Source organism: Ranitomeya variabilis, chromosome 5 (genome assembly GCF_051348905.1).
Source record: "Ranitomeya variabilis isolate aRanVar5 chromosome 5, aRanVar5.hap1, whole genome shotgun sequence".
NCBI lineage: Eukaryota > Metazoa > Chordata > Amphibia > Anura > Dendrobatidae > Ranitomeya > Ranitomeya variabilis.
The window spans coordinates 681,554,549-681,580,045 of NC_135236.1; the positions used below are offsets into that span (position 1 = coordinate 681,554,549).

The 25,497-nt window shown below is 53.8% G+C and overlaps 1 protein-coding gene across 2 annotated transcripts in view; it reads left to right on the forward strand.

Annotated features, from left to right (window-relative positions):
- DUSP16 (dual specificity phosphatase 16) overlaps positions 1–22,611 on the forward strand; it is a 34,320-nt gene extending 11,709 nt beyond the window's left edge. Inside the window, exons 2-8 of one of the 2 annotated variants that reach the window (XM_077267128.1) lie at positions 1,092–1,330; positions 11,135–11,561; positions 18,294–18,435; positions 19,727–19,890; positions 20,048–20,207; positions 20,307–20,430; positions 20,520–22,611. In XM_077267128.1, coding sequence (XP_077123243.1) covers positions 11,331–11,561; positions 18,294–18,435; positions 19,727–19,890; positions 20,048–20,207; positions 20,307–20,430; positions 20,520–21,597 — 1,899 coding nt within the window. In that variant the 5' untranslated portion in view covers positions 1,092–1,330; positions 11,135–11,330 and the 3' untranslated portion in view covers positions 21,598–22,611. Of the gene's footprint in view, positions 1–1,091; positions 1,331–1,407; positions 1,511–11,134; positions 11,562–18,293; positions 18,436–19,726; positions 19,891–20,047; positions 20,208–20,306; positions 20,431–20,519 lie in introns of those variants that run through there. The other variant, XM_077267130.1, reaches the window with a different exon arrangement.
- The last annotated feature ends 2,886 nt before the right edge of the window (positions 22,612–25,497 follow it).

The window sequence follows — 25,497 nt, forward strand, 5'->3', positions numbered from 1 at the left end:
ACATTATTACTCCGTTATTACAGTGCGGAGGTTATTAGATCACATTATTACTCCGTTATTACAGTGCGGAGGTTATTAGATCACATTATTACTCCGTTATTACAGGGCGGTGGTTATTAGATCACATTATTACTCTGTTATTACAGTGCGGAGGTTATTAGATCACATTATTACTCCGTTATTACAGTGCGGTGGTTATTAGATCACATTATTACTCCGTTATTACAGTGCGGAGGTTATTAGATCACATTATTACTCTGTTATTACAGTGCGGAGGTTATTAGATCACATTATTACTCTGTTATTACAGTGCGGTGGTTATTAGATCACATTATTACTCTGTTATTACAGTGCGGAGGTTATTAGATCACATTATTACTCCGTTATTACAGTGCGGAGGTTATTAGATCACATTATTACTCCGTTATTACAGTGCGGAGGTTATTAGATCACATTATTACTCCGTTATTACAGTGCGGAGGTTATTAGATCACATTATTACTCCGTTATTACAGGGCGGTGGTTATTAGATCACATTATTACTCTGTTATTACAGTGCGGAGGTTATTAGATCACATTATTACTCCGTTATTACAGTGCGGAGGTTATTAGATCACATTATTACTCTGTTATTACAGTGCGGAGGTTATTAGATCACATTATTACTCTGTTATTACAGTGCGGAGGTTATTAGATCACATTATTACTCCGTTATTACAGTGCGGTGGTTATTAGATCACATTATTACTCCGTTATTACAGTGCGGAGGTTATTAGATCACATTATTACTCTGTTATTACAGTGCGGAGGTTATTAGATCACATTATTACTCCGTTATTACAGGGCGGTGGTTATTAGATCACATTATTACTCTGTTATTACAGTGCGGAGGTTATTAGATCACATTATTACTCCGTTATTACAGTGCGGTGGTTATTAGATCACATTATTACTCCGTTATTACAGTGCGGAGGTTATTAGATCACATTATTACTCTGTTATTACAGTGCGGTGGTTATTAGATCACATTATTACTCCGTTATTACAGTGCGGAGGTTATTAGATCACATTATTACGCTTTGTTATTACAGATGATGTTGCTGATCGCCTGCAGCTGCTGGGACTCCCCAGCATGACGTCATGGCCCCGCCCCTATTGATGACGCACTTGGAGGCCACGCCGCTGTCTCCGCCTCCGGTTTTGATTGGCTGGCGCTGACGTCATGCGGCTCCGCTTCCCGGTGACCTCATCGCAGCCGCTCTCACCCGCTCCGCCCGGAGCCCGGACACTGACCCTACGGCGAGGCCCGGACAGCAGGCCCGGAGCAGCGGTGAGTACTGCGGGGAGGCCCGTGACGTCATCAGTCTGCGTCACTGACACCTGTGACATCACCTCAGCCTGTCACCGCGGAGACCCTGAGTGTGCGCCCCAGTGCCGGAGCGTGGAGGCAGGGGACCACCGGAGACTGCCCGGGGTCTGGGGGTCTGCGCATGGAAGGAGCCGGCGCTGTGTAAGGAAGTGGCTGATAACAGAGAGCAGTCGCTCCTCTCAAGGTCACTACTTCTCCATGTGCTGCGGGTGAGCTATTGCTCTCTGTTATCAGCCAGTGACTGCTGGACGGCGTCAGAAAGCGACAGGGATCACCTGACAGCGCGACGACCAAACCGCTTCCACGTTACATTTTTCCACCAACTTAGCCGCTCTATATTTAATCTGTTCTGTTGTGTCTGCCCCGTTCCTCCCCCCCGCCGCGTCCCCGTTCCTCCCTCCGCCGCGTCCCCGTTCTCCCTTCTCGGTATTTCTATTCCTCCCCCCTCCGTATCTCCGTCCCCCCCCCCCATCCACCGCGTCCCCATTCCTCCCCCCATCCACCGCGTCCCCGTTCCCCCCCATCCACCGCGTCCCCGTTCCCCCCCATCCACCGCGTCCCCGTTCCCCCCCATCCACCGCGTCCCCGTTTTTCCTCCCCTCCGCAGCGTCCCCGTTCCCCCCCCCCATCCGCCGCGTCCCCGTTCCTCCCCCCTCCGCGTCCCCGTTCCTCCCCTCCGCCGCGTCCCCGTTCCTCCCCTCCGCCGCGTCCCCGTTCCTCCCCTCCGCCGCGTCCCCGTTCCTCCCCTCCGCCGCGTCCCCGTTCCTCCCCTCCGCCGCGTCCCCGTTCCTCCCCTCCGCCGCGTCCCCGTTCCTCCCCTCCGCCGCGTCCCCGTTCCTCCCCTCCGCCGCGTCCCCGTTCCTCCCCTCCGCCGCGTCCCCGTTCCTCCCCTCCGCCGCGTCCCCGTTCCTCCCCTCCGCCGCGTCCCCGTTCCTCCCCTCCGCCGCGTCCCCGTTCCTCCCCCCCTCCGCGTCCCCGTTCCTCCCCCCCGCCGCGTCCCCGTTCCTCCCCTCCGCCGCGTCCCCGTTCCTCCCCTCCGCCGCGTCCCCGTTCCTCCCCTCCGCCGCGTCCCCGTTCCTCCCCTCCGCCGCGTCCCCGTTCCTCCCCTCCGCCGCGTCCCCGTTCCTCCCCTCCGCCGCGTCCCCGTTCCTCCCCTCCGCCGCGTCCCCGTTCCTCCCCTCCGCCGCGTCCCCGTTCCTCCCCTCCGCCGCGTCCCCGTTCCTCCCCTCCGCCGCGTCCCCGTTCCTCCCCTCCGCCGCGTCCCCGTTCCTCCCCTCCGCCGCGTCCCCTTTCCTCCCCTCCGCCGCGTCCCCTTTCCTCCCCTCCGCCGCGTCCCCGTTCCTCCCCTCGCCGCGTCCCCGTTCCTCCCCTCCGCCGCGTCCCCGTTCCTCCCCTCCGCCGCGTCCCCGTTCCTCCCCTCCGCCGCGTCCCCTTTCCTCCCCTCCGCCGCATCCCCCGTTCCTCTCCCTTCCGCGTCCGCCCCGTGTTCCAGCGATTGACCAGCCAGGGCACGGCCTGTACGGGGGAGCAAACCATTGAGCAAACACTGGGGTTTATGTGGAAATCCGTTTGTGACTGGTCCTTTTAAAGCTGAACCCCCAACCTGTTAACTCTGAGGGTTCGCTGCAGTTGCATCCTTCCTATACAATCCTCTGTGAGCTCCTCAGACACTGATACAGTGTAACAAACGCTCAGCTGTGAGAAGCCCTGGGCCCCTACCGCTGGCCGAATATAAATAGTAGAATGTTTTCTTTGTTTAGCAGTCGGCAGAGATCTTAGAAATGGGGAAGAGTTGAAACCTCTGAGAACAAGCTGCCAATCGTTTTATTACATGACGATCGTTATTTCTCAGACTGGACACCGGCCCTTTAAGGCTCTCCGGCGTCAGAGCTGCATCAAACCACGGCAGGGTTTATACACCGTCCCTTTAAGACTCCGAACATCAGCTGTTTGTCAGGACAGTAAATGACACCGTAACGTTGTAGCCACTTATTACAGGACTGAATCCAGAACCAAAGGTCCGTTCTGTATAAAGTCCAGTAATCCGGCGTCCAGTCATCCAGAACATTTAAAGGGATTTTCCGATGTTACTGCCCAGATACCCCCCCCCCCCCCCCCCCTTCCCCATCTCCACTTTCTCGTTATTAGTTACCATTAATGTGAAGCGGTAAGAACCCTGGGAAATGTCAGGATTCTCGTTCTCGGCGGAGGGTGAAGGGTTAAGGCCCGGGGCCCCGGGTGACATCATGCTGCATTGTGATCACAGCTGCAGCGGAGGGAGGGGGCTCGCACCCCAACTGGCGGGATCACAGGGCTGATGTCATGGTGGAGCTATGCTACACGAAATGGAGGGAAAGTGGGAGAGCGGACCCCCCCGCTGCACCTCGTACATGGACCGCTCCGATCCCCACCGATCACGGGATCCACACCAGAAATCTCCCCAAAGCCACCGAATGTGTGTCTGTGGGTCAGACCCCTGATAGAGCGTTTATTACCGACACTTCTCACCGCTGAGGGTTTGTTACAGTTGTATCCAGTCCGGTCGATTGTCACTATGGTCTCCGGCGAATCCTCTGGTGCTTTGTTGATAAACCCTCAGCTCCGAAGCAGGACAAGGGCCCGTGCACTGCCGGGGGGCGGACACATCGGGCCCTGCTGGGGGGACACACGGCTGCTATCGGGCCCTGCTGGGGGGACACACGGCGGCAATCGGGCCCTGCTGGGGGGACACACGGCTGCTATCGGGCACAGCTGGGGGGACACACGGCTGCTATCGGGCCCTGCTGGGGGGACACACGGCTGCTATCGGGCCTTGCTGGGGGACACACACGGCTGCTATCGGGCACAGCTGGGGGGACACACGGCTGCTATCGGGCCCTGCTGGGGGGACACACGGCTGCTATCGGGCCCTGCTGGGGGGGACACACAGCTGGTATCGGGCCCTGCTGGGGGGGACACACGGCTGGTATCGGGCCCTGCTGGGGGGACACACGGCTGCTATCGGGCCCTGCTGGGGGGGACACACGGCTACTATCGGGCCCTGCTGGGGGGGACACACGGCTGGTATCGGGCCCTGCTGAGGGGACACACGACTGGTATCGGGCCCTGCTGGGGGGGATACATGGCTGCTATCGGGCATTGCTGGGGGGACACACGACTGTGATCGGGCCCTGCTGGGGGGGATACACGGCTGCTATCGGGCACAGCTAGGGGGACACACAGCTGCGGTCAGGCCCTGCTGGGGGGGGACACATAGCTGCGGTCAGGCCCTGCTGGGGGGGACACATGGCTGCTATCGGGCACAGCTGGGGGGCACATGGCTGCTATCGGGCCCTGCTGGGGGGAACACACGGCTGCTATTGGGCCCTGCTGGGGGGACACACGGCTGCTACCGGGCCCTGCTGGGGGGGACACACGGCTGCGGTTGGGCGCTGGTCTTATTAAAGGGAGATCTCTTGTGAATGTGGCTGACATAGGTGGGGGAGTGCTCCAGTCACATCCAGAGCTGCCACCAACGACCTGGTTCCTGTTAGCCGCATGGCCACCTGAGCTTCCTTGTTGCATTGTGGAGTCTGCACCTGGATATGTCGGATCACGGGCGCTGTGCCAGGGGTGTGATTACTTTTCTTCAAGGGCGTTTTCATGATTCATGTGATACTGCTAAGGTGTTTCTTGCTTTCGGCGTCTCCCATCAGTGACTTCATCTGATCTGTGGGAAAGTTGGGTGACAACCAATATGGCTGACAGGGAGTGATGTGTGCAGTTCTGACCGCCCCACGTGAGATCACCGCTCCCCCTTATCTGTGCATGAGGTTATTTTGTTACAAGGCCAAAGATCACATGACTTCATCCGGACGACCGCTGATAACCGCTCCGGACTTTATCCCTACAGTGGAGGCAAAACGTTACACAAGATACAACATAGGTCACCAGCGGACAAGTACGTGGGCGTGGTAGGCAGAGCGCCAGCGGAGATCAGCGGTGACATCACTGAGAATGTCTCTTATCCATCACCAGAGATCAGCGGTGACATCACTGAGAATGCCTCCTATCCATCACCAGAGATCAGAGGTGACATCACTGAGAATGCCTCCTATCCATCACCAGAGATCAGCGGTGACATCACTGAGAATGTCTCCTATCCATCACCAGAGATCAGAGGTGACATCACTGAGAATGTCTCCTATCCATCACCAGAGATCAGCGGTGACATCACTGAGAATGTCTCCTATCCATCACCAGAGATCAGCGGTGACATCACTGAGAATGCCTCCTATCCATCACCAGAGATCAGCGGTGACATCACTGAGAATGCCTCCTATCCATCACCAGAGATCAGAGGTGACATCACTGAGAATGTCTCCTATCCATCACCAGAGATCAGCGGTGACATCACTGAGAATGTCTCCTATCCATCACCAGAGATCAGCGGTGACATCACTGAGAATGCCTCCTATCCATCACCAGAGATCAGAGGTGACATCACTGAGAATGCCTCCTATCCATCACCAGAGATCAGAGGTGACATCACTGAGAATGCCTCCTATCCATCACCAGAGATCAGCGGTGACATCACTGAGAATGTCTCCTATCCATCACCAGAGATCAGAGGTGACATCACTGAGAATGCCTCCTATCCATCACCAGAGATCAGCGGTGACATCACTGAGAATGCCTCCTATCCATCACCAGAGATCAGAGGCGACATCACTGAGAATGTCTCCTATCCATCACCAGAGATCAGCGGTGACATCACTGAGAATGTCTCCTATCCATCACCAGAGATCAGAGGTGACATCACTGAGAATGCCTCCTATCCATCACCAGAGATCAGAGGCGACATCACTGAGAATGTCTCCTATCCATCACCAGAGATCAGCGGTGACATCACTGAGAATGTCTCCTATCCATCACCAGAGATCAGAGGTGACATCACTGAGAATGTCTCCTATCCATCACCAGAGATCAGCGGTGACATCACTGAGAATGTCTCCTATCCATCACCAGAGATCAGAGGTGACATCACTGAGAATGCCTCCTATCCATCACCAGAGATCAGAGGCGACATCACTGAGAATGTCTCCTATCCATCACCAGAGATCAGAGGTGACATCACTGAGAATGTCTCCTATCCATCACCAGAGATCAGCGGTGACATCACTGAGAATGCCTCCTATCCATCACCAGAGATCAGAGGAGACATCACTGAGAATGCCTCCTATCCATCACCAGAGATCAGAGGTGACATCACTGAGAATGCTTCCTATCCATCACCAGAGATCAGAGGTGACATCACTGAGAATGTCTCCTATCCATCACCAGAGATCAGAGGTGACATCACTGAGAATGTCTCCTATCCATCACCAGAGATCAGCGGTGACATCACTGAGAATGCCTCCTATCCATCACCAGAGATCAGAGGAGACATCACTGAGAATGCCTCCTATCCATCACCAGAGATCAGAGGTGACATCACTGAGAATGCTTCCTATCCATCACCAGAGATCAGAGGTGACATCACTGAGAATGCCTCCTATCCATCACCAGAGATCAGAGGTGACATCACTGAGAATGTCTCCTATCCATCACCAGAGATCAGAGGTGACATCACTGAGAATGTCTCCTATCCATCACCAGAGATCAGAGGTGACATCACTGAGAATGTCTCCTATCCATCACCAGAGATCAGCGGTGACATCACTGAGAATGTCTCCTATCCATCACCAGAGATCAGAGGTGACATCACTGAGAATGTCTCCTATCCATCACCAGAGATCAGAGGTGACATCACTGAGAATGTCTCCTATCCATCACCAGAGATCAGCGGTGACATCACTGAGAATGTCTCCTATCCATCACCAGAGATCAGCGGTGACATCACTGAGAATGCCTCCTATCCATCACCAGAGATCAGCGGTGACATCACTGAGAATGCCTCCTATCCATCACCAGAGATCAGAGGTGACATCACTGAGAATGTCTCCTATCCATCACCAGAGATCAGCGGTGACATCACTGAGAATGTCTCCTATCCATCACCAGAGATCAGCGGTGACATCACTGAGAATGCCTCCTATCCATCACCAGAGATCAGAGGTGACATCACTGAGAATGCCTCCTATCCATCACCAGAGATCAGAGGTGACATCACTGAGAATGCCTCCTATCCATCACCAGAGATCAGCGGTGACATCACTGAGAATGTCTCCTATCCATCACCAGAGATCAGAGGTGACATCACTGAGAATGCCTCCTATCCATCACCAGAGATCAGCGGTGACATCACTGAGAATGCCTCCTATCCATCACCAGAGATCAGAGGCGACATCACTGAGAATGTCTCCTATCCATCACCAGAGATCAGCGGTGACATCACTGAGAATGTCTCCTATCCATCACCAGAGATCAGAGGTGACATCACTGAGAATGTCTCCTATCCATCACCAGAGATCAGCGGTGACATCACTGAGAATGCCTCCTATCCATCACCAGAGATCAGAGGCGACATCACTGAGAATGTCTCCTATCCATCACCAGAGATCAGCGGTGACATCACTGAGAATGTCTCCTATCCATCACCAGAGATCAGAGGTGACATCACTGAGAATGTCTCCTATCCATCACCAGAGATCAGCGGTGACATCACTGAGAATGTCTCCTATCCATCACCAGAGATCAGAGGTGACATCACTGAGAATGCCTCCTATCCATCACCAGAGATCAGAGGCGACATCACTGAGAATGTCTCCTATCCATCACCAGAGATCAGAGGTGACATCACTGAGAATGTCTCCTATCCATCACCAGAGATCAGCGGTGACATCACTGAGAATGCCTCCTATCCATCACCAGAGATCAGAGGAGACATCACTGAGAATGCCTCCTATCCATCACCAGAGATCAGAGGTGACATCACTGAGAATGCTTCCTATCCATCACCAGAGATCAGAGGTGACATCACTGAGAATGTCTCCTATCCATCACCAGAGATCAGAGGTGACATCACTGAGAATGTCTCCTATCCATCACCAGAGATCAGCGGTGACATCACTGAGAATGCCTCCTATCCATCACCAGAGATCAGAGGAGACATCACTGAGAATGCCTCCTATCCATCACCAGAGATCAGAGGTGACATCACTGAGAATGCTTCCTATCCATCACCAGAGATCAGAGGTGACATCACTGAGAATGCCTCCTATCCATCACCAGAGATCAGAGGTGACATCACTGAGAATGTCTCCTATCCATCACCAGAGATCAGAGGTGACATCACTGAGAATGTCTCCTATCCATCACCAGAGATCAGAGGTGACATCACTGAGAATGTCTCCTATCCATCACCAGAGATCAGCGGTGACATCACTGAGAATGTCTCCTATCCATCACCAGAGATCAGAGGTGACATCACTGAGAATGTCTCCTATCCATCACCAGAGATCAGAGGTGACATCACTGAGAATGTCTCCTATCCATCACCAGAGATCAGCGGTGACATCACTGAGAATGTCTCCTATCCATCACCAGAGATCAGCGGTGACATCACTGAGAATGCCTCCTATCCATCACCAGAGATCAGCGGTGACATCACTGAGAATGCCTCCTATCCATCACCAGAGATCAGAGGTGACATCACTGAGAATGTCTCCTATCCATCACCAGAGATCAGCGGTGACATCACTGAGAATGTCTCCTATCCATCACCAGAGATCAGCGGTGACATCACTGAGAATGCCTCCTATCCATCACCAGAGATCAGAGGTGACATCACTGAGAATGCCTCCTATCCATCACCAGAGATCAGAGGTGACATCACTGAGAATGCCTCCTATCCATCACCAGAGATCAGCGGTGACATCACTGAGAATGTCTCCTATCCATCACCAGAGATCAGAGGTGACATCACTGAGAATGCCTCCTATCCATCACCAGAGATCAGCGGTGACATCACTGAGAATGCCTCCTATCCATCACCAGAGATCAGAGGCGACATCACTGAGAATGTCTCCTATCCATCACCAGAGATCAGCGGTGACATCACTGAGAATGTCTCCTATCCATCACCAGAGATCAGAGGTGACATCACTGAGAATGCCTCCTATCCATCACCAGAGATCAGAGGTGACATCACTGAGAATGTCTCCTATCCATCACCAGAGATCAGCGGTGACATCACTGAGAATGTCTCCTATCCATCACCAGAGATCAGCGGTGACATCACTGAGAATGCCTCCTATCCATCACCAGAGATCAGAGGTGACATCACTGAGAATGCCTCCTATCCATCACCAGAGATCAGAGGTGACATCACTGAGAATGTCTCCTATCCATCACCAGAGATCAGCGGTGACATCACTGAGAATGTCTCCTATCCATCACTAGAGATCAGCGGTGACCTCACTGAGAATGCCTCCTATCCATCACCAGAGATCAGCGGTGACATCACTGAGAATGTCTCCTATCCATCACCAGAGATCAGCGGTGATATCACTGAGAATGTCTCCTATCCATCACCAGAGATCAGAGGTGACATCACTGAGAATGTCTCCTATCCATCACCAGAGATCAGCGGTGATATCACTGAGAATGTCTCCTATCCATCACCAGACATCAGAGGTGACATCACTGAGAATGTCTCCTATCCATCACCAGAGATCAGCGGTGACATCACTGAGAATGCCTCCTATCCATCACTAGAGATCAGCGGTGACATCACTGAGAATGCCTCCTATCCATCACCAGAGATCAGCGGTGACATCACTGAGAATGCCTCCTATCCATCACCAGAGATCAGAGGTGACATCACTGAGAATGTCTCCTATCCATCACCAGAGATCAGCGGTGACATCACTGAGAATGTCTCCTATCCATCACCAGAGATCAGAGGTGACATCACTGAGAATGTCTCCTATCCATCACTAGAGATCAGAGGTGACATCACTGAGAATGCCTCCTATCCATCACCAGAGATCAGCGGTGACATCACTGAGAATGCCTCCTATTTATCACCAGAGATCAGCGGTGACATCACTGAGAATGCCTCCTATCCATCACCAGAGATCAGTGTTGACATCACTGAGAATGCCTCCTATCCATCACCAGAGATCAGAGGTGACATCACTGAGAATGCCTCCTATCCATCACCAGAGATCAGCGGTGACATCACTGAGAATGCCTCCTATCCATCACCAGAGATCAGAGGTGACATCACTGAGAATGTCTCCTATCCATCACCAGAGATCAGCGGTGATATCACTGAGAATGCCTCCTATCCATCACCAGAGATCAGCGGTGACATCACTGAGAATGTCTCCTATCCATCACCAGAGATCAGCGGTGACATTCCTCAGACTGCCGCCTACCTACCCACCGGAGCGTCTGAATGCAGCTTTGGATGTGAGTGGAGCACATGATATGTCGCAGGGCTCTGTATTCTGCGTCTTCTGCGCTGATGGTCACATGACATCGGGGAGTTGAGCTTCTGCTCGCGCTGTTACTTTTCTCTGCTGTCACCCAATTAGTGTTCAGAGGATCCATCATCTGCTGGAAACTTTACTGGGGAAGAAAAAATCCCCTGATGGAGCGATGATGGGGAGAGGCTGAGCCCTCTGGTATCCAGGTAGGTGACCGCCGCCTCCTGCTCCAGTTGTGGTCTTTGTTTGGGGGGCTTGTCTCAGGATGTGGGGGACCGGTGCCCCTGCGGAGCTGCTATTGACGGCCCACACGTGCGGAGTTTATTTCACCATTTCTGTGTTTCTTTTCCAGGATCCGTCGCTTCTTGTGACCTCTGCGGCAGGAGGCAATGATGTCGTAACTACACGTCGGAGATCGCAGCGGCAGCAGATCCCCCCGCCCTTTGTACAATGCTTTTACATTCGGTTATGGTGGAGGATGGGGTCCTCTCGGCCCTGAGGGCCGCTGCTTACTGACCCCTGTGTGTGTGACTGGCAGGAGGTGGGCCATGGCTGCCATGGGCCCGCGCTGCCGAGTGCTGACTGTTGACAAGCTGGTAACGTGGATGGAGAGCGGCACGGAGAAGGTTCTCCTGATTGACAGCCGCCCCTTCGTGGATTATAACATGTCCCACATCCTGGACGCCATCAACATCAACTGCTCCAAACTGATGAAGAGGCGGCTGCAGCAGGACAAGGTGCAGATCACAGAGCTCATCCAGCACTCCGCCAAGCAGAAGGTAAACGGCGACTACTACTATCATCATCCGACTATCGTACTACTACTGCCGTCCGACCCTCACTGGTGCACCTACTACTATCATCCGACCCTCACTAGTGCACCTACTACTACTACTACTACTACTACTACTACTACTACTATCATCCGACTATCATACTACTACTATCATCCGACCCTCACTAGTGCACCTACTACTACTAACATCCGATCCTCACTAGTGCACCTACTACTACTAACATCCGACCCTCACTAGTGCACCTACTACTACTCCCATCCGACCCTCACTAGTGCACCTACTACTCCCATCCGACCCTCACTAGTGCACCTACTACTACTATCATCCGACCCTCACTAGTGCACCTACTACTACTATCATCCGACCCTCACTAGTGCACCTACTACTACTCCCATTTGACCCTTACTAGTTCACCTACTCCCATCCGACCCTCACTAGTTCACCTACTACTACTCCCATCCGACCCTCACTAGTGCACCTACTACTCCCATCCGACCCTCACTAGTGCACCTACTACTACTGCCATCCGACCCTCACTAGTGCAACTACTACTACTCCCATCCGACCCTCACTAGTGCACCTACTCCTACTCCCATCCGACCCTCACTAGTTCACCTACTACTACTCCCATCCGACCCTCACTAGTGCACCTACTACTACTCCCATCCGACCCTCACTAGTGCACCTACTACTCCCATTTGACCCTCACTAGTGCACCTACTACTACTCCCATCCGACCCTCACTAGTTCACCTACTACTACTACCATCCGACCCTCACTAGTGCACCTACTACTACTGCCATCCGACCCTCACTAGTTCTACTACTACTCCCATCCGACCCTCACTAGTGCACCTACTACTGCCATCCGACCCTCACTAGTGCACCTACTACTACTCCCATCCGACCCTCACTAGTGCACCTACTACTACTCCCATCCGACCCTCACTAGTTCACCTACTACTACTACCATCCGACCCTCACTAGTGCACCTACTACTACTCCCATCCGACCCTCACTAGTGCACCTACTACTACTCCCATCCGACCCTCACTAGTGCACCTACTACTACTGCCATCCGACCCTCACTAGTGCAACTACTACTACTCCCATCCGACCCTCACTAGTGCACCTACTACTACTCCCATCCGACCCTCACTAGTGCAACTACTACTACTCCCATTTGACCCTCACTAGTGCACCTACTACTACACCCATCCGACCCTCACTAGTGCACCTACTCCTACTCCCATCCGACCCTCACTAGTGCACCTACTACTCCCATTTGACCCTCACTAGTGCACCTACTACTACTCCCATTTGACCCTCACTAGTGCACCTACTACTATCATCCGACCCTCACTAGTGCACCTACTACTACTCCCATTTGACCCTCACTAGTGCACCTACTACTACTCCCATCCGACCCTCACTAGTGCACCTACTACTACTCCCATCCGACCCTCACTAGTGCACCTACTACTACTCCCATCCGACCCTCACTAGTGCACCTACTACTACTCCCATCCGACCCTCACTAGTGCACCTACTACTACTGCCATCCGACCCTCACTAGTGCAACTACTACTACTCCCATCCGACCCTCACTAGTGCACCTACTACTACTGCCATCCGACCCTCACTAGTGCAACTACTACTACTCCCATTTGACCCTCACTAGTGCACCTACTACTACACCCATCCGACCCTCACTAGTGCACCTACTCCTACTCCCATCCGACCCTCACTAGTTCACCTACTACTACTCCCATCCGACCCTCACTAGTGCACCTACTACTACTGCCATCCGACCCTCACTAGTGCACCTACTACTACTCCCATCCGACCCTCACTAGTGCACCTACTACTCCCATTTGACCCTCACTAGTGCACCTACTACTACTCCCATTTGACCCTCACTAGTGCACCTACTACTACTCCCATCCGACCCTCACTAGTTCACCTACTACTACTACCATCCGACCCTCACTAGTGCACCTACTACTACTGCCATCCGACCCTCACTAGTGCAACTACTACTACTCCCATCCGACCCTCACTAGTGCACCTACTACTACTCCCATCCGACCCTCACTAGTTCACCTACTACTACTACTCCCATCCGACCCTCACTAGTGCACCTACTACTCCCATCCGACCCTCACTAGTGCACCTACTACTACTACTGCCATCCGACCCTCACTAGTGCAACTACTACTACTCCCATCCGACCCTCACTAGTGCACCTACTACTACTCCCATTTGACCCTCACTAGTTCACCTACTACTACTCCCATCCGACCCTCACTAGTGCACCTACTACTCCCATCCGACCGTCACTAGTGCACCTACTACTACTCCCATCCGACCCTCACTAGTGCACCTACTACTATCATCCGACCCTCACTAGTGCACCTACTACTACTCCCATTTGACCCTCACTAGTGCACCTACTACTACTCCCATCCGACCCTCACTAGTTCACCTACTACTACTGCCATCCGACCCTCACTAGTGCACCTACTACTACTCCCGTTTGACCCTTACTAGTTCACCTACTACTATCATCCGACCCTCACTAGTTCACCTACTACTCCCATCTGACCCTCACTAGTGCAACTACTACTACTCCCATGCGACCCTCACTAGTGCACCTACTACTACTCCCATCCGACCCTCACTAGTGCACCTACTACTCCCATCCGACCCTCACTGGTGCACCTACTACTACTCCCATCCGACCCTCACTAGTGCACCTACTACTACTCCCATCCGACCCTCACTAGTTCACCTACTACTACTGCCATCTGACCCTCACTAGTGCAACTACTACTACTCCCATCCGACCCTCACTAGTGCACCTACTACTACTCCCATCCGACCCTCACTAATGCACCTACTACTCCCATCCGACCCTCACTAGTGCACCTACTACTACTCCCATCCGACCCTCACTAGTGCACCTACTCCTACTCCCATCCGACCCTCACTAGTTCACCTACTACTACTGCCATCCGACCCTCACTAGTGCACCTACTACTCCCATCCGACCCTCACTGGTTCACCTACTACTACTGCCATCTGACCCTCACTAGTGCACCTACTACTACTCCCATCCGACCCTCACTAGTGCACCTACTACTACTCCCATCCGACCCTCACTGGTGCACCTACTACTACTCCCATCCGACCCTCACTAGTGCACCTACTACTACTCCCATCCGACCCTCACTAGTGCACCTACTACTACTGCCATCCGACCCTCACTAGTGCACCTACTTCTCCCATGCGACCCTCACTAGTGCACCTACTACTACTCCCATCCGACCCTCACTAGTTCACCTACTACTACTCCCATCCGACCCTCACTAGTGCAACTACTACTACTCCCATCCGACCCTCACTAGTGCACCTACTACTACACCCATCCGACCCTCACTAGTTCACCTACTACTATCATCCGACCCTCACTAGTGCACCTACTACTATCATCCGACCCTCACTAGTTCACCTACTACTCCCATCCGACCCTCACTAGTGCACCTACTACTACTCCCATCCGACCCTCACTAGTGCAACTACTACTACTCCCATCCGACCCTCACTAGTGCACCTACTACTACACCCATCCGACCCTCACTAGTTCACCTACTACTATCATCCGACCCTCACTAGTTCACCTACTACTACTGCCATCCGACCCTCACTAGTGCACCTACTACTACTCCCATCCGACCCTCACTAGTTCACCTACTACTACTCCCATCCGACCCTCACTAGTGCACCTACTACTACTCCCATCCGACCCTCACTAGTTCACCTACTACTACTCCCATCCGACCCTCACTGGTGCACCTACTACTACTCCCATCCGACCCTCACTAGTGCACCTACTACTACTCCCATCCGACCCTCACTAGTGCACCTACTACTACTCCCATCCGACCCTCACTAGTGCAACTACTACTACTCCCATTTGACCCTCACTAGTGCACCTACTACTACTCCCATCCGACCCTCACTAGTTCACCTACTACTATCATCCGACCCTCACTAGTTCACCTACTCCCATGCGACCCTCACTAGTGCACCTACTACTACTCCCATCCGACCCTCACTAGTTCACCTACTACTATCATCCGACCCTCACTAGGTTCACCTACTACTACTCCCATCCGACCCTCACTAGTGCACCTACTACTACTCCCATCCGACCCTCACTAGTTCACCTACTACTATCATCCGACCCTCACTAGTGCACCTACTACTCCCATCCGACCCTCACTAGTGCACCTACTACTCCCATCCGACCCTCACTAGTGCACCTACTACTCCCATCCGACCCTCATTAGTTCACCTACTACTATCATCCGACCCTCACTAGTGCACCTACTACTACTCCCATCCGAAGCTCACTAGTTCACCTACTACTATCATCCGACCCTCACTAGTGCACCTACTACTACTCCCATTTGACCCTCACTAGTGCACCTACTACTACTCCCATCCGACCCTCACTAGTTCACCTACTACTACTCCCATCCGACCCTCACTAGTGCACCTACTACTCCCATCCGACCCTCACTAGTGCACCTACTACTACTCCCATCCGACCCTCACTAGTGCACCTACTACTACTGCCATCCGACCCTCACTAGTGCACCTACTACTACACCCATCCGACCCTCACTAGTGCAACTACTACTACTCCCATCCGACCCTCACTAGTGCACCTACTACTACTCCCATCCGACCCTCACTAGTGCAACTACTACTACTCCCATTTTACCCTCACTAGTGCACCTACTACTACTCCCATCCGACCCTCAATAGTTCACCTACTACTATCATCCGACCCTCACTAGTTCACCTACTACTACTCCCATCCGACCCTCACTAGTGCACCTACTACTACTCCCATCCGACCCTCACTAGTGCAACTACTACTACTCCCATCCGACCCTCACTAGTGCACCTACTACTACTCCCATCCGACCCTCACTAGTGCAACTACTACTACTCCCATCCGACCCTCACTAGTGCACCTACTACTACTCCCATCCGACCCTCACTAGTGCAACTACTACTACACCCATCCGACCCTCACTAGTTCACCTACTACTATCATCCGACCCTCACTAGTTCACCTACTACTACTCCCATCCGACCCTCACTAGTTCACCTACTACTTCTCCCATCCGACCCTCACTAGTTCACCTACTACTATCATCCGACCCTCACTAGTGCACCTACTACTACTCCCATCCGACCCTCACTAGTGCACCTACTACTACTCCCATCCGACCCTCACTAGTGCACCTACTACTACTCCCATCCGACCCTCACTAGTGCACCTACTGTGGTACTGTGCAGTGTATATATACAGGAGGAGTGGTACTGTGCGGTATATATATACGGGGGTGTTGCTGTGCGGTGTATATACAGGGGTGGTGCTGTGCGGTGTATATACAGGGGTGGTGCTGTGCGGTGTATATACAGGGGGGTGGTGCTGTGCGGTGTATATACACGGGGGTGGTGCTGTGCGGTGTATATATACGGGGGTGGTGCTGTGCGGTGTGTATATATACGGGGGTGGTGCTGTGCGGTGTGTATATATACGGGGGTGGTGCTGTGCGGTGTATATATACGGGGGTGGTGCTGTGCGGTGTATATATACGTGGGTGGTGCTGTGCAGTGTGTATATACGGGGGGTGGTGCTGTGCGGTGTGTATATATATGGGGTGGTTCTGTGCAGTATATATACGGGGGTGGTGCTGTGTATATATACGGGGGGGGTGCTGTGCGGTGTATACATGTGGTGCTGTGTATATATACGGGGGTGGTGCTGTGCGGTGTATATATACGGGGGTGGTGCTGTGCGGTGTATATATACGGGGGTGGTGCTGTGCGGTGTATATATACGGGGGTGGTACTGTGCGGTGTACATATACGGGGGTGGTACTGTGCGGTGTGTATATATACGGGGGTGGTACTGTGCGGTGTATATATACGGGGGTGGTGCTGTGCGGTGTATATATACGGGGGTGGTGCTGTGCGGTGTATATATACGGGGGTGGTGCTGTGCGGTGTATATATACGGGGGTGGTGCTGTGCGGTGTATATATACGGGGGTGGTGCTGTGCGGTGTATATATACAGGGGGGTGCTGTGCGGTGTATATACGGGGGTGGTGCTGTGCGGTGTGTATATACGGGGGTGGTGCTGTGCGGTGTATATATACGGGGGTGGTGCTGTGCGGTGTATATATACGGGGGTGGTACTGTGCGGTGTATATATACGGGGGTGGTACTGTGCGGTGTATATATACGGGGGGGGTGCTGTGCGGTGTATACATGTGGTGCTGTGTATATATACGGGGGCGGTGCTGTGCGGTGTGTATATATACGGGGGTGGTGCTGTGCGGTGTACATATACGGGGGTGGTACTGTGCGGTGTGTATATATACGGGGGTGGTGCTGTGCAGTGTATATATACGGGGGTGGTGCTGTGCGGTGTATATACACGGGGGGGTGCTGTGCGGTGTATATACACGGGGGGGGGGTGCTGTGCGGTGTATATATACGGGGGTGGTGCTGTGCGGTGTATATATACGGGGGTGGTGCTGTGCGGTGTATATATACGGGGGTGGTGCTGTGCACTGTCGCTGATGTCTGTCACCTCTGTGCTGACCCCGTGTCCCCATCTTTTCTCCGCAGGTGGAGTTGGAGTGTCAGGTGCAGCAGGTAGTTGTGTACGATCAGAGCTCGGCGGACGTCTCCTCTCTGCCCACTGACTGTTTCCTTTTTGTTCTGCTGGGAAAGCTGGAGAAGCTGTTCAGCCATGTGCATCTCCTGTCAGGTATCGGCGTCCGTCCACTTTGGATTCACAGCCCAATAGTAAAAGCTCAGGATGGCAGAGACTTGCTCCTTTCTTGTGCAGTGTGGATGCAGTGTAACAAACCCTCAGCTGTGACGGCTGTCCGGCAGTGCTGATCTTCAGCCTCTGGTTACAGATGTCTGTATTCAGTGACACGTCGTTTGTCATGTTCTGTGTAATCCTGATTGCTCTTGGGGAGCCGCGTTCCCACTAGTTTGGAGGGGTCAGGCCCCTTTCACACATCAGTTTTTTGCCGTCAGTCACAATCCGTTGGATCGACGGATCCGTTTTTTGGATGGATCCGACTAGCAGATCTGGCTAATTGTATTGGAGCATGCTTAGTTAAAAAAAAAACGGAATCCGTCGCCATAGGCTTCCATTCGAGCAAACGACGGACAGCGATGTATCTGTCGCTGTCCGTTTTTTCGACATACAAAAAAATTGTTACTTGTCCGTTGTTTCCGGCCGACAGACAATTTTCAATGGATCCGGCGAACGACGGATGAAACGTGAGGTCATCCGTCACTAATACAAGTCTATGAGAAAAAAACGGATCCGGCAGCATCAGTCGCTGGATCCGTTTTTTTTCAAAATTCAATGGATTGCGACTGATGGCAAAAAAACTGATATGTGAAAGGCGCCTTAGTCATTTTGGGCGCTTTCCCACCTGCGGGTTTTTTTGCGCTTTCCCACCTGCGGGTTTTTTTGCGCTTTCCCACCAGAGGTTTTTGACGCTTTCCCACCTGCGGGTTTTTTGTCACCTTCCCACCTGCTGTTTTTTTTGCTTTTTTCCCACCTGCTGTTTTTCAACACTTTCCCACCTGTGGGTTTTTTGGCTCTTCCCCACCAGCGGTTTTTGGTGCTTTCCCACCTGCGGGTTTTTTGGCACTTTCCCACCAGCGGATTTTTTGGCGCTTTCCCACCTGCGGGTTTTTTGGCGCTTTCCCACCTGCGGGTTTTTTGGCGCTTTCCCACCTGCGGGTTTTTTGGCGCTTTCCCACCTGCGGGTTTTTTGGCGCTTTCCCACCTGCGGGTTTTTTGGCGCTTTCCCACCTGCGGGTTTTTTGGCGCTTTCCCACCTGCGGGTTTTGGCGCTTTCCCACCAGCATTTTTTGTCACTTTCCCACCTGCTGTTTTTTGGCGCTTTTCCACCAGCGTTTTTTTTGTCACTTTCCCACCTGCTGTTTTTTGGCGCTTTCTTACCTGTGGGTTTTGTCGCTTTCCCGCCTGCTGTTTTTCGGCACTTTCTTACCTGCGCTTTCCTCTTTTCCAGGTGGCTTTTATCAGTTTTCCTCGTACTTCCCAGGCTTGTGTGAAGGGAAAGCCTCCATCGTCCCCACCTGCATCTCTCAGCCATGTCTCCCCGTGTCCAGCGCCGGCCCCACGCGGATCTTGCCTCATCTCTACCTGGGCTGCCAGCGGGACGTCCTCAACAAGGTGAGGAGCCGAATATCCGCAGATTTAAAGGGCCAGTAGCCCTGAGGTGTGCCAGCTGATATGGAGAAATTGGCGCAGTGATCACAGCGACCGTTTATTCCAGTCCTCTGTGGTCACCGCTGATCGCCCCAATCTCTGCGATTTCCTCCTTCCGCAGGAGCTGATGCAGCAGAACGAGATTGGTTTTGTCCTGAATGCGAGTAACACCTGCCCCAAACCCGACTTCATCTGCGACTCTCACTTCCTGCGCGTCCCGGTGAACGACAGCTTCTGTGAGAAGATCCTGCCGTGGCTGGACAAGTCTGTGGACTTCATAGGTGAGGTCTCGCGGTGGTGGGAGGGGCTTCTGACCAGTGACCCCGCCCCTGCCCTGTCCCGCCATTATATTTAGTACATTTTTTTTTCCTGTTGCACAGAAAAGGCGAAGGCCTCCAACGGGCGGGTCCTGGTGCACTGCCTGGCGGGAATCTCGCGCTCTGCGACAATCGCCATCGCCTACATCATGAAGAGGATGGACATGACCCTGGATGAGGCTTATAGGTGACGCCCCTCTCTGGGTGGGAGCCGCTGGGTGTGATGGCGGCGCCTCGGAGATCGGAGCAGTTCTGACCTCTCGCTTCTCTCCGCAGGTTTGTAAAGGAGAAGAGACCGACCATCTCCCCGAACTTCAACTTCCTGGGGCAGCTCCTGGACTTCGAGAAGAAGATCAAGACTCCGACTGGCCAGACACCCCCGGTCTGCAAACTGAAGCTGCAGCTGGAGCACGGCGGCCCCCCGTTGGAGCTTCCTCCGCAGCCAGCGAGCCCACCGCTCGCTCACCCTACCTCAGCTGAGAAAATGCAGGAGGAAGACGCGGCTCCTCTTCTGCAGGGCATCAACGGGCTGCACGTGTCCCAGCGGGAGAAGCTGGAGGACAGCAATAAGATGAAGCGTTCCTTCTCCCTGGACATCAAGTCCGTGTCTTACTGCAGCACGGGCAGCGCAGCCGCCTCCTCCTCCGAGGAGCACAAGGAGTTCTACAAAGCTTCCAGCAGCCATGAAGGAGGTAGCAGTAAGATGTTCCAGTTCTCCCCCGTGGAGGAGGTGTCGGAGCAGACCCCGGAGGCCAGCCCTGACCGTGAGCAGGCGGCAGCAAGGGTCCCGGAGCAGCCGAGCTCCTGCCGGCAAGCAGAAAGTAAAGCACGGCAGCAGCAGATGATGAGCCGCAGCGGCGCCCGCTCCCTGGCGGCTCCACTGTTCCGTAGCGGGAGCATGGAGGACAATCGCAAAAGTAACTTTCTGTTTGGACTGTCCAGCAGCCAACAGCACCTGTCCAAGCCGGCGCTGGGTATGAAGGACTGGCACTCGGACATCTTGGCGACTCGGGCCTCCTCGCTGACCGGCAGCTGGTACTTCACCCCCGACGTCCCTTCCCACTTCTACTCGGCGTCTGCTCTGTACGGAGGGGGAAACTTCACGGCCTTCAGCTGCGGACAGTTGCCCGCCGACCCTTGCTGCGCAGTGCGCAGGAGGCAGAAGCCGAGCACCCGCGGGGACTCTCGGCGCAGCTGGCACGAAGAAAGTCCCTTCGAAAAGCAATTTAAAAGGCGCAGCTGCCAAATGGAGTTTGGAAATGAACTGGTGGACGGCCGGTCCCGGGAGGAGCTGGGAAAGGTTGGCAGCCAGAACAGCTTCTCCGGCAGTATGGAGGTTATCGAGGTGTCGTGAGGCGGGCCCTGGCGGGAGGTGGTGGTCCTGGGGTGGTGAGGCGGGCCCTGGTGGGGTATAGGCAGGCCCTGGCCGGAGGTGGTGGTCCTGGGGTGGTGAGGTGGACCCTGGTGGGGTATTGGTGGGCCCTGGGGGGGTGGTGGTCCTGGGGCGGTGAGGTGGGCCCTGGTGGGGTATAGGCGGGCCCTGGGCAGTGAAGCGGAGCCGTCTGCCATCACCTTAAATATTTGTTCCCTATAAATCTGAATGTGGACTTGCAGGATGTTGCGTCTGGTTCAGCCGTTCTGCACCTAATAATTACTAGCAGCAAATCCCCCAGGATGCTGATGCCCCATCCATCCTGTGGGGGCGCTGCAGATCACACTGGCATTTAGTAATCCCATCCCTCCACAGCACTGGGCACAATGAATGCTCTGGTGCTGTCTGACCACCAGGGAGCCGGATCGGCCGGCGCCGCCTCTTGTATCATGGGGACACGTCGGCCGCTGCAGACACCGATGGGGGAAGGGAAGTAAGGGCAGTGGGTTCTGGAGGCTTGGGCAGGGCAGGGGTGTGAATGTTTAGGGATGTTCGGAGTTCCAATGCGGTGTGGCTCTAAAACATGACGGAAAGCGTTACAAGTCCTAACTCGCATCAGATCTTCTACTCCAGTCACATCCAAAGCAGCACCTACGAATCAGGCTGGGCTGTAAATTGCATAGTGGGAACAAGCTGCATTGTGTAGTAAAGGATCGAGCGTTCTCAACATTGTCTGTAATGCAGCAGCAACCAACTCCGGCAGAAGGGTGATTGCAGCTCTGGAGGTGATGGGGAGATTATAAGATGCGATTATAGCGAAGTGCCTGCAGCGCATGTGCTATGGTGACAGGTGGAGGACGGGGTCCAGGACCTCTGGTGACGGGTGGAGGACGGGGTCCAGGACCTCTGGTGACGGGTGGAGGACGGGGTCCAGGACCTCTGGTGACGGGTGGAGGACGGGGTCCAGGACCTCTGGTGACGGGTGGAGGACGGGGTCCAGGACCTCTGGTGACGGGTGGAGGACGGGGTCCAGGACCTCTGGTGACGGGTGGAGGACGGGGTCCAGGACCTCTGGTGACGGGTGGAGGACGGGGTCCAGGACCTCTGGTGACGGGTGGAGGACGGGGTCCAGGACCTCTGGTGACGGGTGGAGGACGGGGTCCAGGATCTTTGGTGATCGGGTGGAGGAGGGGGTCCAGGGCCTCTGGTGACGGGTGGAGGACGGGGTCCAGGACCTGTGGTGACGGGTGGAGGACGGGCTTGAGGGCCTCTGGTGATCGGGTGGAGGACGGGGTCCATGGCCTCTGGGGACGGGTGGAGGACGGGGTCCATGGCCTCTGGGGACGGGTGGAGGACGGGGTCCAGGACCTCTGGTGACGGGTGGAGGACGGGGTCCAGGATCTTTGGTGATCGGGTGGAGGAGGGGGTCCAGGGCCTCTGGTGACGGGTGGAGGACGGGGTCCAGGACCTGTGGTGACGGGTGGAGGACGGGCTCGAGGGCCTCTGGTGATCGGGTGGAGGACGGGGTCCATGGCCTCTGGGGACGGGTGGAGGACGGGGTCCAGGGCCTCTGGTGATTGGGTGGAGGAGGGGGTCCAGGGCCTCTGGTGACGGGGATGGAGAGATCCAAGATCTCTGCTGCTCATCGTCATGATCGGATTATGTCATTTGTGTTGATTAGTATTAAGTACCTTAAATTTGGCCCCCTCCTCATCGGCATTTCACAGGTTAAACTACACCTAAGGCCGGGATCACACATACGCGAGATACGGCCGAGTCTCGCAGGTGAAAACCCTTCTCTGGTGCCGGCACTCCGGAGCGGAGCGTGCGGCCGCACAGCAATATATGGAGCTGCACGCTCCGCTCTGGAGTGCCGGCACCAGAGGAGGGTTTTCACCTGCAAGACTCGGCCGTATCTCGCGTATGTGTGATCCCGGTCTCACACTGATGCACCGCCTTGTACTCTAGCCACATCTGGAGCAGCTGTCAGTGTGTTGTACAAGGCACTTCCTGCACTGCATCATGGGTAAGGTATGGAGTAAAGACAATAGTGACTTCAGCAGATACGGAGTAATGACAGAACAGTGAGTGCAGCCCTGGCTGTGATTGGTGCAGATACGGAGTAATGACAGAACAGCGAGTGCAGCCCTGGCTGTGATTGGTGCAGATACGGAGTAATGACAGAACAGCGAGTGCAGCCCTGGCTGTGATTGGAGCAGATACGGAGTAATGACAGAACAGCGAGTGCAGCCCTGGCTGTGATTGGAGCAGATACGGAGTAATGACAGAACAGCGAGTGCAGCCCTGGCTGTGATTGGTGCAGATACGGAGTAATGACAGAACAGCGAGTGCAGCCCTGGCTGTGATTGGAGCAGATACGGAGTAATGACAGAACAGCGAGTGCAGCCCTGGCTGTGATTGGAGCAGATACGGAGTAATGACAGAACAGCGAGTGCAGCCCTGGCTGTGATTGGTGCAGATACGGAGTAATGACAGAACAGCGAGTGCAGCCCTGGCTGTGATTGGTGCAGATACGGAGTAATGACAGAACAGCGAGTGCAGCCCTGGCTGTGATTGGTGCAGATACGGAGTAATGACAGAACAGCGAGTGCAGCCCTGGCTGTGATTGGTGCAGATACGGAGTGATGACAGAACAGCGAGTGCAGCCCTGGCTGTGATTGGAGCATGTATCCTGTTGTCGCTGTGTGAGCTCTTTCCCCAGGGAAGGTGGGCTCCTCCGTCCACCCACGTACCTGGAGGGGCAACAGCTGTAACGGGGAGATGTATAGATTTTTCCCACTCTGTTATTGACAGGAGCTGAAATAATATGGAGTTGGGGGTGGGGCCTACTGTCTGACTCCTCCACTCAGTGCCTTTGACCAATCCCAAGCCTCATCCTCGCGAATCTTCAGAGACTTGGATAGAAAATGTAATTTGTTATTCAGACAAGGAAACAGCAAATGTCACGGCTCGGTGCCATACGATGACGCTCCGCAGTGACGCTGCAGGATGACGCTCCGCGCCCGGCCGGTGATCATCTGGGTTTCCATAAATCTCAGACCTTGAATCGCGCATTAAAAATTCAAGTGAATTTCTTGGTGTCCGGATCTTATTTCACATCAAAGGAGCAAAAGGTCAAGACTGGATACTACACAGCTGAGGGTTTGTTACAGTTGCATCCAGTCTGAAAATCCCTTTCTGCAGGCAAAACAGCCCATTATACCATCTGATACATTGTAACAAGCTGCATCCTGGCAGATTAAATCACAGGCAGGATGCAACTGTAACAACCCTCCAGCTGTGAGAAGCATTCAGTCAAAATTCTGAAGAGATTGAAAGAAATGACATAAAATAGAAGATGAGCACAAGATCGGCGTCATATCGCTGTGTACTGTGTGTGCGAGGGGCGAAATCCTCACCAAAGTGCCGTGTCAACAAGGCTGCACCACTCTACAACAGCGACACTCGGCAGCTTGTAGTTAGAAAATTCTACTAGTCGTAGGAGGATGGACTGGTTACCTTCATAGAATGGGGACCCCAGCACCCCCCACACAACTACTGAGGTCATGATGCACCTCACCAACAGGAATTATAGCCCCACATTCACCTCTAGGTAACCAACGAAAGCACCCTGACCACAGGCCGGACACTGACATCATATAGAGTTCAATCATATCACCTAGAAATAATCTGTAACTATAGAATAATACTGCTCCTATGTACAAGAATATAACTGCTATAATACTGCTCCCTAGTACAAGAATATAACTACTATAATACTGCCTCTATGTACAAGAATATAACTACTATAATACTGCTCCTATATACAAGAATATAACTACTATAATACTGCCCCTATGTACAAGAATATAACTACTATAA